This window comes from Azolla caroliniana, unplaced genomic scaffold (assembly GCF_043228905.1).
Source record: "Azolla caroliniana isolate FFs.n. ecotype wild unplaced genomic scaffold, voAzoCaro1.0.p SCAF_13, whole genome shotgun sequence".
Classification (NCBI taxonomy): domain Eukaryota; kingdom Viridiplantae; phylum Streptophyta; class Polypodiopsida; order Salviniales; family Salviniaceae; genus Azolla; species Azolla caroliniana.
In genome coordinates, this window is record NW_028230448.1 from 14,516,672 (window position 1) to 14,533,901 (window position 17,230).

Sequence of the window (17,230 nt, forward strand, 5' to 3'; positions counted from 1 at the left end):
GACTTCCCTCCCACCTTCAAGCGTAAGTCGACGAAACATCTCAGTAGTTGTAAGTCTCTGATCATTTCCATTTCCTGGATTCTCTGGCATTATCAGATATATCATTAATATCAAGGTTCAAGATAAATTTCTGGTATTACCAGAATTCTAAAATTGTTGACAACTACAATCACTATAATCCTACTTTCAGCATTACCTGGCCACAATCCATGACAGAATTTGAGTATTTCCTGTAGCTGATCAAAGGCTTCCTTTGATCTGGGAACAGAGGGGTGGCCACAATTCTTCCACAAATAAAGTTTTAGTACTCCATATTGTTCACGAAAAAGTCTATCGATAATTGCAAACACCTCTACAACATTCTGCATTACCTGCCCAAGTGAAGAGGACCTTTATTGTCAAATCCGAAGGAAATCATCTGTAATTAACGCCAAAAACTATATAAATCTATTACCTTACTTAACCTTTCCTTCGGTTCAGAGATTTTTCGAATCAGATCTCCTCCACTCTGTTTTAGCTTTTTCCAAGACACCACTAACTGCTGTGTTTGAAAGCCTGATTTTCGTTCATGCATAACCCTCCAAAATAGCTTATGACTGTCCACAAATCTCAGAAATTCCTTGTATATAGGATCATTGTCAGAAGAGCAGCACCAGAGGATAATGTCTTCCTCTAAAGTTCTTAGAAGTTCAAAGAGTGGATATAATACTCCAATCAAGTCCTTCCAATCAAATGTTTTCATTCTATCAAATTTATTGCTTGAATGATATCTGAAAGATTGAATAATCAAATTTTCTGCTCTAATTGACCCATCATGCTGTGATTGTAAATAAACATCATCTTCAATTTGCCACTGCAGCAATGTATGTAGAAAAACACCACTCAACAGAACTTGCTTTGTTTCCCTATTTTCATGCTTTAATAAGTTAATCCTGCTGAATATGGGATGATCCAATTGTCTTTGAAGGACTTTAGTAAAAAGCACCAAAGAGTTGCAGTATAAACCAATTCTTGACATCTGGTTTTTTAACCACACCAATCGGATTCTTTTACCAGAGGTTGTACCTGCTTGTTCAATCATCCACATTGCAGCATATAGAATCTTGTGGTCCAAATTTACATTATCTGTACAAGTTACTTCTGAGTGCATAGCTCCTGATGATGGATACAGGAAGAACTGAAGCAGTGAAACTGGAAACATAGAGGATAACTCCTTCTGACTTTGGACCTGCATATAATGTTTTTTCCTACTGCTAATTTTCATTTTAGGAAAAGCTGATCCAATTTTATAAGCAACTTGCTCGCCTATTAAATGATGTAGATAAATGCAATCATGTTTGGCAACTGTCTCAAGAGACGTCCTCACAAATTGCTTAATGCTTAACACATGAGGCCATCCACCAGGGATCTGCAAGGTTAACGAAGACCGCATGATTGATGCAGTGCTCAATGCAGAAAAATGTGCATCAAAGATGTGCAATGATTCAGACCGTGCTCTTCCATCCTCGAGACCATGAACATAAATCTGATTCCAGCTGCAACTAAGGCTTTCTAATAGTCCAGAACCGCCCTCAAATAATTGCCAGAACAACCTGACCCATTGGTGAAGCTCCCTTAAAGAGAAAGTATGGCCCGATATCAAAGTATTTGCAGTTTCAACTTCAGTGTGAGCTTTCCACATAGAATTCACAAGAGCCATGCTAGGTAGACCCATACTTATTAAATATTGTTTTACATCATCAGATGTTTTTTCTGATGCACTGTGTGTACCAAGCAGATAGTCATCTTGGACCATGGTGTACGGTTGCATAACACAAATTTCAACACCACGGTTGCGCATTGCCCTTGAAATCTCCCCATGCATGGGATCTACTGTAAGAAAGAGACGAAAATTAGGGTGTGCCTGAAGCATCATAGGTTTATTATCAATAAGCCCCCGTTCATTTACTAGTATAGATCCATCTGGTTCCAGCAGTGGATTCAACCTATCAAGAACCTATATGACAACATAAGAAAGGATCAATTCGGGGAAAATTAAGACTTGATTTATAATTTCCTGTTGACAACTTACTGTTGGATTACAGAGATTTGCGTTCTCGAGTAGCACCCAATCCCCATTTTGAACAGCCCTCAAAAATCCACCATCTACCCATTCAAAGTGTTGTGTATTATCGTCACTGTCTGTTTTGTTTTTTATCTCCATCAGTTTGGTCTCAAGCTTTTCAACATCAGGGACTATGCACAAGTCAAGAATACAAGCAATGTTCCGTATTTGAGCCAAAACCTTGCAAATTAAATTTATTCCCAATGAATCAAGCGTATGACTTCCCCAGCTTCGCCTAAACTTATTTTGACTTTTGCAGGTACCCTGTAATCTTACTTTAACAGATTTTTCGAACGTTGCCCAATCTGCCATTATAGCCCTCACCAAAGGAGGTCGTGAATCAACTGCGAGCTTATCAAAAGATGTAGTGAGACAAAGGCTACATGTCATTTTAACAAGATAATGCACTTTGCTGACCAGTTGCTCCCAAGACCGAGATAAATCATATTGCTCAAAGCATCCAAGAAGATCAGTAGTATCAGTACCACTAGATAATGAGAATTCTTGAAGTGAATTTCCTGTGAGTTTTGCTAATAACCTAACTAAAGAGGTCTTCCCACATGCAGCTGGACCAACTAAAATGCACATCCAGTTGTTCTGTACGCAAAATGTCATCGATTCTAAGCACTTCACTTGACTAGAAAGGAAGGCGTTGTCATCATTATGACTCCATGTTTGAGGTCCATCTAGCCTCCTGAGAGTAGCACTGCCAACTGTTATGTGTTCCGTATCTATGTGCATTTTTGGAAAAATTTCAATACTTGCAGGATATTGGAAAACATCCTCAAATAGCTTTAAAACCTTGGATCGGTCCTCCCCACTCCGCATCCTTTGCAAATATATCACTTCCAAGAAGTTTGTGGTGCAATTACCCCTACCTGGAATTGTTACATAGCAGACAGAATAGGTTGAAATGATTAGAGTACCATAAAACGTTTACAGAAAACAATGCATCTAAACAATGTAGTCACCTCCTATAAGTGTGCACGATCGGAGAACATCACGCAGATTAAACTCCCAAGGTGCACCTAAACGGCCATAGCTGCGAGAAATCATAGTGTCTTGAAAAATTCTAGAATTAAACTGGATTAGTTTCTCAAGAAATGGCTTTGGTACTTCAGGAAATAAGGCACTTGAGATGTACAAAAAGTCCTCCTCAGAAAGTGCATCAACGTACACCTGTCATCACAGACACACATAACCTTCATAACTAATATTGAATAAGATTATTTTGGAAGTGGTTTGTAGAGCTACCTTTGTGAACCGATTTAAGAAAGAGCGTGGGAGATTTTTTCTGCCACCTCCCTGTGCAGATGGATTTTGACAAGCAAATATTCTGAAATCAGGATGGCATTTGAATACCCGCCCAAGTTCTGGAATAAAGATCTCACCACGATGGTCTAAGCATGCATTCAAACCCTGTTCCGAGAAAAAGACATAGATATCGATTGTAAACTGCCAATTAAATAAAAATAACATGTGTCGAAAATGTTGCAGATTCCTACCTCCAACACTGACTGAGAAGCTAGATTCAATTCATCTAATACAACCCATTTGCCAGCTTTTAATGCCTACAATCAAAAATGATAATATCAACGAATCAATCTATCTCTCGAATACTGATAAATCCATCATGAATCTAGTTATATCAAATAATGTAGTGATTCTATACTTGACATAATCTAGACCGAATACTCAATAAAAAGCAAATATTACTTAATGCCCTATACTTGGCATAATCTGGATTTGCAATCAACATAATGAAATACGCATTCCGCAAATACATGGAAAATTACATTCCAATTCAGTGGCTCAAAATACAAAGCTCCCATTATCCAAAACAGTAAGGTGACATAAAATAAATGGAAAGTATAACTGTTGATGGTATATAACATACATAAACTCTAGATTTCAGTAATTGTTCACAGAGAATAAATTAGTAATCATCAAGGGTAGAAAACATTTGCCAAATTTGATCATCACTGCTATATCTATTTTTAGATAGAGAAAAACTAAATTACCAAGATGGAAGTGCGTGCTGGAGGGTGACATCCCTAGAACTAATCTATCCCTTCTACACACAGTCTCTCTACACGTTTTTCTCTCTCTAGATTCATTTTATACAGCATTTATTTCATTTGACTTTCTGGAACTGCCATTGCTTTATTACAACATTTACTACACCGTTTTTTCTCTCCTCCATAACTCACATGCTTCTAGGCATATTTTACCCCATTTTATATATCTATTTGTTACAAAACCCACTCTCATTTTTGTATTTGAAGGTTTTGAGCCTCACTAAGGAATATGGTTTTTGTTGAATTTCTTTTTCTTCTACTGCTCGTCTCTTTGGCATCTTACAGCTATTCATAACAGTTTTCTCACACTGCAACCCTTGATTTAGGCATATTTACATCAGGGAATTTATCGCCACATTAGCCTAGTATGAAAAGCTCATCAACCTCTACAGCCCATCCCATTTTATAAATCTATTTGTTACAAAACCCACTCTCATTTTTGTATTTGAAGGCTTTGAGCCTCACTAAGGAATATGGTTTTTGTTGAGTTTCTTTTTCTTCTGCTGCTTGTCTCTTTGGCATCTTACAGCTATTCATAACAGTTTTCTCACACTGCAAGCCTTGATTTAGGCATACTTACATCATGGAGTTTATCGCCACATTAGCCTAGTATGAAAAGCCTATCAACCTCTACATATGACTGTTGTTTATAAATCATGGAATGTCAATATAAGTAAGCACGACTATGTAACATGTGTCTCCATGATAATAACGTAATATTAAGTACAGCAATTTCAGATAATCAATGGCTTGAAGGCAAAAAAGGGATAAACTCATATTCAGGTATTCTGAAGTTAAGAAAGAAAGAAGAAAGAAAGAATACTATCATCTTTTAAGAGGCCAAAATGGCCTATAAGACCAAACAAGAGATTATCAACAACAATATAACTCACTTGCAAAAATACCCCATCTGACCAGCTAAAGTCAGCTCGTTTGCCTTCAGTTGGAAGATCTGATCCAAGAAGATCCATCATATCTGTCTGCAGTAAAAACACTAGGCAATTAATAAGGTGTATTAGCAACAATTATTAACAGTGACCTTTCTCATTTGTTCACCTGTTCAGATAAGTTTATCCTCACTAATGAATGGCACGATATGTTTGCAAGAGCAGCAATCAAGCTTGTTTTCCCTACTCCAGGGCTGCCTTCAATCAGCACTAAAATGAAACACAAATAAACATCCATATAAAACTAGCTTGCTCATTCTACAGATAAGATTTCATTGCTGGATACAAAGAGTCACCTGGTTTTGGCAGCTGCATGGCACGAAGAATCCGGAAAGTATTAATGCTGGTCGTAGGTGCCATCATTTCATACGACACAACCCTGGGTTGTATGCATCCTGCAGTTACCCAGGAAATTACTTTTTAAATATCAAAAAACAATGTGTCCAATTATTGAATTCACCATGGTATCTCAAATCACAAAATAGAAAGCTCATCTGAAATTGAATACTTGCCTTTAGAGATAAGAAAAGGATTAATGCCAACATTTTCAGAAGATGAACATAGATGATTAGCATGTATCATTGTGTCGTCCTCAAAATCATCTTTGTTAATCTGTGAATTCTGTAAACATAGAAAACAACACTCAAATATTATCTTCACATTATATTTACAAAGTTGAAGAGAAGTTGTCTAGCACTACCAATGGTATCTGCTGTAGTAAAAAGTTGAGGCATTTATTCTTTAATCCCTTTATAGACTCATTTGACAAGCCTGTACAAGTTTTAAGATCGTATCAGATGTGAAAAAAATTCTCATTATTCCCACCACTTTCAAATTCCTAACAATGAGGAAATATACCTAATCCAACTCCATCAAGAACCACAAGGAAGGCCCCGTGAATTAATGCTTTATACATTCCAATGTTACATTCAACGGTGTTTATAAAATTGATCCAAGACAATAGGTCTCTCACAGTAAGGGATCTTCCAATATTCTGTTGCTGAAACCACTGTTGTCAGAGAAAAAGTGATATCAGTAGTGACATGATTATAAATACGCACCAGGTGAGTTATTTATTTGGTAATTATGAAACCAACCTTCCAGAAGCTCAGAAGAGGATCTACCAATGCCTCCAGGTGAGAATGCAAGAAGCTGCATTAGAAATAAAAATTAAATCAGTGACAAAAGCAACAAAGAAGTATGTTATGTTCAGAATGAAGAAAGCTGCATTAGTAATCACTTTCCTATGCAACCCAAAGGACAAGAACACATGAATCTCGTGCATATCTGTGAATCAAAAAGATAACAAAAATATCTCTGCTGGTGAGATTGAGAGTCCATAAATGAAGGATTACCGTGCACTAATAATGTTTCTAATATCTTCTTCGTCTACAATTGCTGGAACCCAAATTTCTGTGAATCTGTTTCTCAACGCAGGAGAAAGCTCTTTCTTGCCAAAATCACCACCAGGGTTCATTGTGGCCATCAACAAAAAATTTGGATGTGCTACAAGCTCCTCCAAATTCGATCCTCCCTTCTCTGCAAGTACCTACATAAAATGGTCTTTATATACCTTAGTGACAAGATGAACACAAATGCATCAGATGAACAATATTAAATATATTGGAAATTCTAGAAATAAGATTTTATAACAAAACAATACTTTTAGGTTTTTTAATCTTACTCAAAGTTTCATGTGCAGCAAATAAGCATGGGCAAAACTGAATTCTGCCAAATTTTGAACTGAGTTTTTGTATGTAGTACCCATATGCCAATGTGTTCCTTATATCCCATTAACAATGTGTTTTATTATCAGTGTGCCAAAGAAATTGAATATATATTATTATATTATTATATTATATATATATATATATATATATTCAATTTCTTTGGCAAATAACTTCGTTCACTAACTTGGTTTGCCACATAGATTGAAGTTCATTGGACCATAGACAATGTTTTCACTTAAAATGTGAGTCTTGAATTTCTGAGTATAAACGAATGCAGTTTAATGAATCAATCAAATATTAACACTTACCAACAAACGCTTAGGTTCAAGAATACTGTTGAGTCTTTCAAGAACACTATCATCTGCAAGTGATATCTCATCTACCAGAAAAAGATCACCCTTTCTCATGGCTTCTACAAGTGGTCCATCTTGCCATACAAATAGTGCTTTCCATTCAGCATAAAGTATTTGAAGTTCCTTCTGAACAGACATTAAAAATCTTAATTCTCCATCTGTGCTGTCGTTCGCATTCAGCAATGGTGTTTTCAATCTCCCAATTGTTTTCTCAATCGATGATATTGTCATTTCTGCATCTTCTATATTATTGGAGAGCTGTGTGAACAAACATCATGATCAGTCAGAGGTCAGATCAACAATTCGTTCAAGTGTATGGCTTACACTTGTTGTTATGACAGAAATCATGAAAGCACTAACTTTATCTTGATGGTGCTCAAATAAAATATGAGAAGCGTTGAGCCTATCAACGGTTAATTCAAATTTCAAAGAAATATTGTCTCTTTCACGAATAGGTCGGAATCCCTGAAAAATATCAGCTATTAGTTGTGCCAATATATCACACAAAACAGTTACGCTACTAAACATGGTCACACATACACCAAGAAAGTCTGCAGTCTCCGTGTGTTGATGACAATTCAAAATATGCAAACTTTGTCCATGGATCATTGCCAACAACTGACATACTGTAGTCTTTCCACAACCAGTCTCTCCAATTAAGAGCATCGGTTCCTTGTGCTTATAACAATGCTCTACAAGGCTAAAGAGACGCTTCATAGAATTTGTCCAGACTATCCTGTTGAAAGAGAGAAACCCATGAGTTTCAATGTGGATATGCTTCAAATGGCACTCTTATATAGAAAGAAAGAAAGATATATTAACGTCTTTTATAGAGAACCAAAAAGAAGAAAGCCTTGAAGGCAGGGATTAAAAGCTGATCCATCATAATCATTACAATCAGCTTCATGGGTGCACTTAGGCACATGCATAAAAATAAATAAGGGTGATTAATGCAAATAAATAAGGGTGTTTACTTTCCAAGAGCCGCAGCAGTGGGATTTATCTCCAGCTGTCTCTGCACTTCAGGAATGAGTGACTTTGATGACAACTGTATAAAAAACCTCAAGAGTGTTAAAACTACTTTTTTCAACTGTATTATCTTTTTTACTTTGCTATGGGAATAAAAAGCTAAGGATATACATAGTGTGCTGACTTACTTCAGCATACAGCATGCTGATGTCAATCTTGACTCTCAAATTCTTTTCCAATGATTCCATGACAATCTGCCTCTCATTTGGTTCTCGTAATCTTTCAGCAAGGAGCACATATCCAACTTTTGCTAAATCTTCATAGGATATACCATCTTTCCTGTATCGATCTGCCCATCTGAATAGATCACGAGGTGTAATAAATCCATGTTTCCCAGCAAATGCTTGACTCGCTTGCCTGTTTCTTTGCAAATCTATCATAACAGCAACCATCTTATCTGCATAACTTTTAGGAACCTCACAGCGTTTCTCCAAAATACTGCATAGTTCCTTTTCGGGTATATCATCCACATGTAGCTCAAGAAAGCGATTTCGAAATGCACGAGACAAGACCTTGCGACCTCCATAAGCACCAGGAGGATTCTGTGTAGCAAAGAGCATAAAATGGGGATGTGGTTTTATAACTATCTGAAGTTCTGGTACAAACAGCTCTCGATTATCATCTAACAAACGATTTAACGCTTCGAGAACTTCCGAAGGTGCAAGGTTTAGTTCATCCAAAACTATCCAGTACCCATTGCGCACAGCCTCCACTAAAATTCCTTCTTGAAAGACCAGTTTACCAGATGACCCAGTAACATAGGCCCCAAGGTATTCTTGCAAATCTGTGTGCTCATGATTGTTTATTCTAACAAAGCGATGGCATGTTACAGTTGCAAGGTATTCTATTAAGCTTGTTTTACCACTTGAAGTGGGTCCTTGTAGTAAAACAGGATATTTACGAATAAAAACTGCCTTAGAAATATTTTGCAAGTGCTCCCTTCTACTTTGTGTCACAACATATCTTTGTGTGAACTCTAAACACAACTCAGATGCCTCAACATCACCTTTTTCTAGCCAAAAATGTTCAAATTGTACATGATTATGACTTGGCTGAGATGGAACTTTGGCCAATAAGCTCTTGGTTTTAGGATCAACGCCAATTTTTTTCATTAATTGGGAGAAAATCAAATTTTCCATTACGATTCTGCTTGGCGGATCAAGTAAAGTGAGAAAAGTCATACAGATGCCATCATACAATGCTCTTGCAAACCCATAAAGCGGCATTGCAACTTGTGCGTATTCTAATGCTCGTGCAAGAGATCGCAAACTGTATTTAGGCTTTTGGTTTGCACTGTCAAACAGTCTTGTCTCCGCTTCTTGCTGAGCTTGCTGATAGAAATCCACAATAGCTGCAACCGGAGGAGAAGGCATAAAAGCGCCAAGATATTGGAATACAAATGTCTGCAAATCTTCAGTGGCTGTTACTTCGTCAATGTAGAATTCAGTAAAACGATTTTTCAATGAAAGAGGAAGATCATGCTTCCCAACATCTGTGGCAGGATTCATGCATGCAAATACTTGAAAATCAGGATGCCGAGGAATGACTTCAATATCCCCACGCTCTGTCAGACTCAGTGATCCATGGTCCCCTTCCAGAACTCCTGTAAGTCTTTCCAAAGTCTCGATGGGTGCCAAATTCACCTCATCTAACAGGATCCAATGTCCATACCTTAATGCCTTCACAAAAGCTCCTTCAATAAAGGAGAATGCAAATGTACTTTCAGCGGCAGCTACCTGACGCTTGCATTTCTCCAGCTCTGCAGAAAATTGTCGCCATTCTTGCATAAGCTCTTTACTTAACAGGCGCTTTCTCTTAGACTTTGGTTGTGATGCAGTATCAGAGATCGTACTAATAGATCCTTCCACACTGAATATCCCTAATAGACTCTCAACTTTCGTAACAGCTGACCCAAACGCCATCAGCAATTTCTTAAACTTCTTTTTAGCAGCGAATTGATGGATTCTCGCAACAAATTCCAAGTTATTCTGTGCAGTCAAAGGCATAGAATACTTTAGAAACCAGTTAATGAAGCAGAATATCAAAATTCAACAGACATCTGAAGAACCTGTGATGGAAAGGTACGGAGAAAGAGATTGTGAAACTTCTCTAGTAAACACATGCACATATGGTGAGCTTCCACTGGCTTAAAGCCCCCTATAAAATCTGCAGTGTCACTCTGCTGGCTCAAATTCTGTGATCCAAATAACACTCTTAGCTTCCTGATCAAATGCAGCAGTCTAGAAAAAATAACAGGGTTCAGTCAAATCTCAGGGGTCATAACAGTAACAAGGACAGATTGCACACCATCACTGTCAAAGGCATGGAAATCTGCTCAGCCAAATGTTGCACAAGAGTTGTCTTCCCAGTGCCAGTTTCACCAACTAGTAGTATTGGTTCCTTCTGCTGAACACATACTGCAATACGCTCCAAATTTCTCATAGCATGACCAGTGCATGCAAATAATCTATGTGAAGCTCGAATTTCCTGCAAGAATTCGGCAAAATATAATGCTCAAAAAGTTAACAGAGCTGAACTGTTGGACTATCATGCCTTTTACGATGCATTACTGAACCTTTAATATGGAATTATTGATCATGACCTTACTAATAGCTTCTATTCTCCCCTCAAACATAGCCACAGAAATATGCCTCTGTAATATTCCTTCTGTTACTTCTGCCTATCTTATCAAAATGTGATTAATATACTAATAGTTTCAATATCTTCTCTCTCAATGCCACAGGGATATTCCTTCATCATTTCATTTTTGTTTCTTCTACTTCTCAAACGGTCTTTGATAAATTTATGACAGTTTCTAATGAGCAAACAGTAAATACAATTCGACATACTTTGTGTGGATGCAAGGGTAAGCAAACCCTGCCAATCTGAACTCCACACGAAGACACCTGTAGCATAAATTTCACATCGTCCATAAAATTGCATTTGAAATCTAGTTTGCTCTAAATATGGCTTTGTAAAGAGTAAAAAATAGATGAATAAAGATAAAACCACTTTGACAAATTAAGCACAAGTATATAAAACATTGAACGACCTGCAATATTGGCTTGTTCAAAGTTTCAAAATAATTAACTTGTTCTTCACTGACACCCCACATTTTTCCAATACTTTCCATAACAAAACGACGGTTTTTACAGTCTTGAATGAACCCAGAAAAGCAATCTACTGCCTGTCAATGACACGATATTAAGTTAATTTTCATCAAACATCATAAGATTACTTCAGCTTTCACCTACAAATATGAAGGATTTCACTGACCTCTATGTAGATAACCTCATGTAATGCAATTTGGTTATTCGCTCCAAAATCTCTTAAATTGTTCAGCCTTTTACACCATTTTAGTAGATCTCTGTTTACATATAAAAACCAATGTCGGTGCATTCAATGTCCACAATTTTTACTTAAAAGTGAGATCAAATGTAAGACAGACCTTGTTGAAAATTGTCGCCCAAACCATATCTGTTTGGCAGAGAGATTAACAGGAGTGAGTATTTGTGACGAAATGCTATCCATCATTTTCGATGTTCCTAAATCAACAATATAATCCCTAAAGATCAATCATAAGAATGCTGAGAGGATACAATCATACGCTAAACCAATGTAAAACCTACTTAATTCACAAAATATAAAGAATTGTTTGGTGCAGTAGAAAATAATAAGGTTTATCTCAACCTATAGATAAAGTGTATCCTATCTAAAAAGATGAAATAGAAGAAGAAAGAAGCACTGCTCTGACTGATGCATATCGTGCACATTAAGCAAAAAGACGGGCAAGCAGCACATATGTACCTATCAACTTTGGGAGAAGGGGTTTCAATGATGGAAACTGTGATGCAATTATTGCAGCCAGCTCTTCATCATTAGGAGCAGGAATCACAATTCTCCTCCACAACTTATTCAAAATATTGTTTCCTATGTATCAATGAACCAGTAAAAGTTAGTCTACAAAATAAACGCAAAAATGACAAATCGCAGTGTATCAATGAACCTGGTAGATGGCTTGAATGGTTTGAATCTGATCTTGATACAGTTGCTAGAAGTTGGAAACCCTCAGTTGCCTCAACAGTCTGAAATATGAGTACAAAACTGTCAAACAATACATATATGATAGTTGGCTCAACATACTTTCTTTAGAGTCAAACAATATATACACAAAAGCATGTTCCATGAGAGCGCACCTCTGCAAAACCAGGTATGTACAGTTTCCGGTCTTCAAGTAACGGCACAAGAGCAGAAAGAACCTCAAAAGGAGCTCTGTCAACATCTTCAAACACCACCCAAAGACCTTGCAGCACAGCCTAGACGTTTTTCCATGAAAGTGAAGAGGATTAAACAAAAGAATTATGGCACTGAGCGTTTAAAATATTTAATTAAAGATAACAATAACTCCACCTGTGTGAGGGCACCAGGTTGCCATCGGAACTCTCCTGGAACCTCTGTACAAACATAAGTACCAAGCAAAGTCTTGCAGTCCACTTGTTCATCTAAGTGAATATGTACAGCATCTGTAAATTTTTAAAATTAATAGGTAAGCCAAGATAGATATAGTTTCCAGAAAACAGTATTCATTCGGTAAATCCAATCATCAATAGAAACATAAAAAAATTAAGTACTGCAGAGCAAAGAACGTTACAAGTACTATAAACATAAATTCTATCACAGCAGAATATGCATACAAGAATTGATTGATCTCTATATGATTTACCAGAATTTCCTGTAAGTCGCCCAAACTCCTCAATTATAGAAGTTTTCCCACAACCTGGAGGACCTTCTAGTAACACGGGCTCTTGGCAGCTAATAGCTAATGCCAAAGCTTTCAAACTCCCCTTCAAGTTTGCACTGATGAGAAATGACTTACTAAAAGATGGCAGCAAACTGCATAATGCTGAATGTTAGAGGACCCACACTGATAAGTAAAACTAAATTGAAAACTTATGTCAATAGCAAGTTTATCATGCGGCCATTGTTGTAGAATACTTAGCATAGAATAAGCGTAGAATACATATGCTAAGTATTCTATCTTTTTTAAAAATACTTAGAAAACATATTCCATAGATCAAATACGTGAAATACATAGAATACATGTAAAATAATTGAAATACGTAGAATAAATGTGAAATATGTTAAATACTTCTTAGATTTTAAAGCTAAAAAAAAAGTAAGTTTTTTTTAACTTTTTGGAAACATTAAATGCTTGTTAAATATGTAGAATATGTTGAAGATTTAGAATACGTGAAATAATATAAAATGGCAGTTCTAAAATGTTGAATACATGTAGAATACTTCAGAGTATTCTAAAATGTATTCTAAACATAGAATGTGTGCTTTTTAACAACTACGAATGCAGCAAAGTTGGCCACTAAGTACTTTGATCCTAAGCAGAGACACTGCCACTTCAGGTGGACTTCTGTTGAGAAAATGAGCATATTCATTACTTGCCTCTCTTTATTTATCATCTTCTTCTTGATAGGTAGCTCCACCCCAAAGATTTCCACATGAGAAATCTGATTTGGCATTTCAAATCTCCATTTCACTAATTGTTCATCATCCTGTCTACTCTTCAATGCCTCATCAACTGAAGATAAGGATGGTGGCACAAACCAACCAGCCTTTTCTACAATGATCTCTTGGCAAAATTCCTCCCACCTAAAAATGGAAAATTTCATGACACATCAAAAAATAAGAAATATGAAACAAATTCTAATAGATAACTACATTCACGGAGGTCAGAGAAACAAACATACAGAGAAGGGAGAGATGAAAAAAGAACAGCTCACATGACATATTTACCAAATATGGGAACATTTTAGAATAGTGCAGCCATAAGAAATAAAATACATTACCTCAACAAGCAAGCAAAGGTCATCTCTTCTGTCATACATGATACTTTCAAGCTGACTCTACGAGTAGCTTCGTCACTCAATCTGAGTACCAATGAAAGAATTTGCACAGCACACCATCTGACATCTATGCTATCTTGGTTAAGTTCGTAATCTGAAAGCTCTTTGTACATCAGCAAGTCAAGAAAAGGGCTCCAATCCCAGAGACACTCAAACGAAGCAGATTCCAATTGGATGAATCGATATGAGGCTCTCACAACATCCAGTAGGTGTAACTTTGACTGCAATTTAGTAACCAATGCAGATTCTTGGAACTCAGCATCCAGAAAATACTCATATAATGGGCCTCTAGACAAAAAGAACGGGAGGCTTTTTTTACCTTCCAATTTGAAGGATCACTGCAGAAAAGACGTTCAAATGGAGGAGGTGCAAACAAAAAGTATTGGAGGATTGAACTGTCAAAATAAATAAGGGGCAAACAATTGTTATCTGGCAATTAGGTGTTTAACTTCTGAAATTCGATGGTATGTATATCACAATTAATTATTTCTGCAACATATCATTCCATTGATAAATCGCTTGTTTACCTTCCTAACTTTGATATATATACACCACAATTAATTATGTATACAATATATCATTCCATCAGTAAACTTAGTGTCAATCAAAACTACAAAAACAAATGTGTGCTGATTAATGCATCAAAATGTTTTATTACACCGTATACAACTAGGACTCCCTAAAATTTGGCAATGGGATGCTAAGTGATGAGTCAAAACGATATTGTACAGTTCAGTGTTAGATATTGTTGAGACTGGTTAGGCAGTATGATGGTAACAATCAATATGTTAGTGTTTACCTTATCTTTAAAATATATCCAATAATACATTGAAATAATGCCATATTTGATGATCAAGTACACACTCTATTCTTGATAGTCTTGCAGTATCAATGACTAGAAAGTTAGAGCTAGCTTACATTAAATTGGTCAGAAGGGAGTATATCAACTTGTCCCAACAGAAGCCTTCCAATAACAACATGCATAAAGCAACCATACAATATTTTTACGGCCAACCTCTGAACAATTCTATTAATTATCTACATTTTGTATTCATTAGCCATCCATCTTGTCTGTTATACGAAGACAGTGGAAAGTATAGTCTCATGGATTCAATAGCCAAAGGCCGTAAGACAGTGGATGTATCGTGGATTCGATAGCCAATGGCCATAAAATCTATATTAAGATAGTCTGTCTTAGTTATAGCAACCTAACTATTTGATATGAGAAAAAAGTTCTCTTTCGAGAGTGGGTGAATGTTGTAGACCTATCATCATAAAAAAGAAACTAAAGCCATATAAGATCACAATAACATATGAATAGGCATGTATGCAATGCCTGCAGATTTCTTGACACCACTTTACATGAGATTCTCTTACTTCACTAATAAAGCTGCAGCTCCTCTATTGACATTAAGTTTTAAAACACAATGATGTAATGGTTGCGAAACTAACCTCAATAAGTGTGGTGCTAATTCCAAAATTCGACTGAATGCCACAACAACATACTCATGAATGTAAATATTCCATGAGTCCACGGACAATGCATCTTCACCGAAAATGTCTTGGATAGATTCCATTGTCCTACGGCTGTACCGTTCACGCATAGTGTCAACAACATTTCTTACAATTTGTGGTAAAGAATGCCGAAAGCATCCAGCTACAGCTACGGTAATATCAGGTCTTAGCAACATATGCCCACAAATGCTTATAATGTCCTCATCCTTCACATTCATTCCCTGATAGACCAACAATAAATTGCGCATATTGGAATACGAAAAAAGGAGTTATACAATTCATTTTTTACACATGGAGTAATTAGCTTCTTCGGGCATCATCATCGCCACAAATATGAATGATGCGATATGATTTACCTGTGATAGCAATGCACTTATAGATTGGTCTTCATTCAAAGCTGGATAACGTGAAACGAGCCTCATCAAGGCTACACAATTCTGATTTTCTTCCATTGGAATGTTTGATTCCTTCAAATATTTAAGAATTGAATCAGTGAAAACAAAATGCAAAAGCAGCAGATAGGTATCGTAACAGTAGGCTAAATTCGACAAAGAATTTTATGAAATTTCAAGAATCGATAGATTGTCCAAGACTTATACTCAGTAAAAAAATGAACATATTCAACGTAGCTCTAGTGTTAAAATAACAGGAACAATAACAAGGCGAAAATGAGAAATTTAGGGTTGACTGACCTAGTTTCCGGGAGATACTTCGACTGAGCAACAGCAGATAAAATTTGCAGTTTACGAAGATTGCAGATGGGGAGATAAACAGGGTTTCCGGACAACGGAAGGTGCAGGCCAAGGAAAGGGTCGCTGCGGAAACCCTTGCAAAACCCTAAAACCCAATCGCGTATTAAGGGAGGGGGCGATGGAGGGGGTATAGTTTACAAAAAGGGGCCTCTCTTTCTCAGGTATTATTATTACTATTATTATTAGTATTAGTATTAGTATTAGTATTAGTATTGTGGTGTGCATGTGTTCCTTTGTGCCACCCTTTTAGCTCACCCTTTTTAGGATGTGTGTGCTCAAGTTGACCCACCCTTTTAGCGCACCATGTTTAACCAAGCCAACCCAAATGGGTTCCGTTGTATCAACTATAAATTGATTAAGAAGTAAGAGGCGAAGTAGACTGGTTTTGATCTATTATGTGCATTTCACATCTTCGTGGAGATGACGGGTACCAGTCCCCCACATCCAAACATCCGCCTCTTCCGCTTCGTAGGTAGCATCGCCCTCACCACCATCACCGACACTCTTGTTAGTCTCTTGTAGTAGTATCTCTTCTATTAGCACCGCCTTAGTTCACTAGTTAGGCCTCCCGATATCCACCGCTTCCTCCATCCAAATCATTTTTTGGCGATCGCCATCTATACCTCTCTAGCACGTAAGCCCACTACACCTTCACCTTAGACACTCTCACTTTCTCCCACCACTTTTATGTCTTGCCCCACCAACTCTTCCCCCTCACCTTAGGTTGCCCACTAACTTCATGTCCCATGAGTTTCTCCGATCCCCCTCCTACACGATAACCCTCCTAACCCCCACCTCAGCCAA

The 17,230-nt window shown here is 37.0% G+C and overlaps 1 protein-coding gene across 1 annotated transcript in view; it reads right to left on the reverse strand.

The window, feature by feature from the left end:
* LOC147856265 (midasin-like protein) overlaps positions 1-16,528 on the reverse strand; it is a 36,621-nt gene extending 20,093 nt beyond the window's left edge. The window contains exons 1-37 of the mRNA XM_087329164.1: positions 16,367-16,528; positions 16,031-16,141; positions 15,612-15,895; positions 14,479-14,554; positions 14,103-14,380; positions 13,699-13,905; positions 12,965-13,134; positions 12,652-12,764; positions 12,438-12,557; positions 12,248-12,326; positions 12,049-12,171; positions 11,690-11,786; positions 11,518-11,608; positions 11,294-11,428; positions 11,091-11,147; positions 10,549-10,728; positions 10,310-10,435; positions 8,370-10,229; positions 8,187-8,260; positions 7,753-7,948; positions 7,573-7,677; positions 7,168-7,470; positions 6,485-6,678; positions 6,227-6,281; positions 5,988-6,138; positions 5,830-5,900; positions 5,642-5,750; positions 5,426-5,524; positions 5,239-5,339; positions 5,076-5,162; positions 3,610-3,675; positions 3,359-3,523; positions 3,076-3,283; positions 2,072-2,982; positions 455-1,996; positions 197-371; positions 15-83 (exon numbers count right to left, since the gene is read on the reverse strand). Of these exons, the coding sequence (XP_087185290.1) occupies positions 15-83; positions 197-371; positions 455-1,996; positions 2,072-2,982; positions 3,076-3,283; positions 3,359-3,523; positions 3,610-3,675; positions 5,076-5,162; positions 5,239-5,339; positions 5,426-5,524; positions 5,642-5,750; positions 5,830-5,900; positions 5,988-6,138; positions 6,227-6,281; positions 6,485-6,678; positions 7,168-7,470; positions 7,573-7,677; positions 7,753-7,948; positions 8,187-8,260; positions 8,370-10,229; positions 10,310-10,435; positions 10,549-10,728; positions 11,091-11,147; positions 11,294-11,428; positions 11,518-11,608; positions 11,690-11,786; positions 12,049-12,171; positions 12,248-12,326; positions 12,438-12,557; positions 12,652-12,764; positions 12,965-13,134; positions 13,699-13,905; positions 14,103-14,380; positions 14,479-14,554; positions 15,612-15,895; positions 16,031-16,126 (8,773 nt within the window). The 5' untranslated portion in view covers positions 16,127-16,141; positions 16,367-16,528. The remainder of the gene's footprint in view (positions 1-14; positions 84-196; positions 372-454; positions 1,997-2,071; positions 2,983-3,075; positions 3,284-3,358; positions 3,524-3,609; positions 3,676-5,075; positions 5,163-5,238; positions 5,340-5,425; positions 5,525-5,641; positions 5,751-5,829; positions 5,901-5,987; positions 6,139-6,226; positions 6,282-6,484; positions 6,679-7,167; positions 7,471-7,572; positions 7,678-7,752; positions 7,949-8,186; positions 8,261-8,369; positions 10,230-10,309; positions 10,436-10,548; positions 10,729-11,090; positions 11,148-11,293; positions 11,429-11,517; positions 11,609-11,689; positions 11,787-12,048; positions 12,172-12,247; positions 12,327-12,437; positions 12,558-12,651; positions 12,765-12,964; positions 13,135-13,698; positions 13,906-14,102; positions 14,381-14,478; positions 14,555-15,611; positions 15,896-16,030; positions 16,142-16,366) is intronic.
* Between the last annotated feature and the right edge of the window lie 702 nt (positions 16,529-17,230).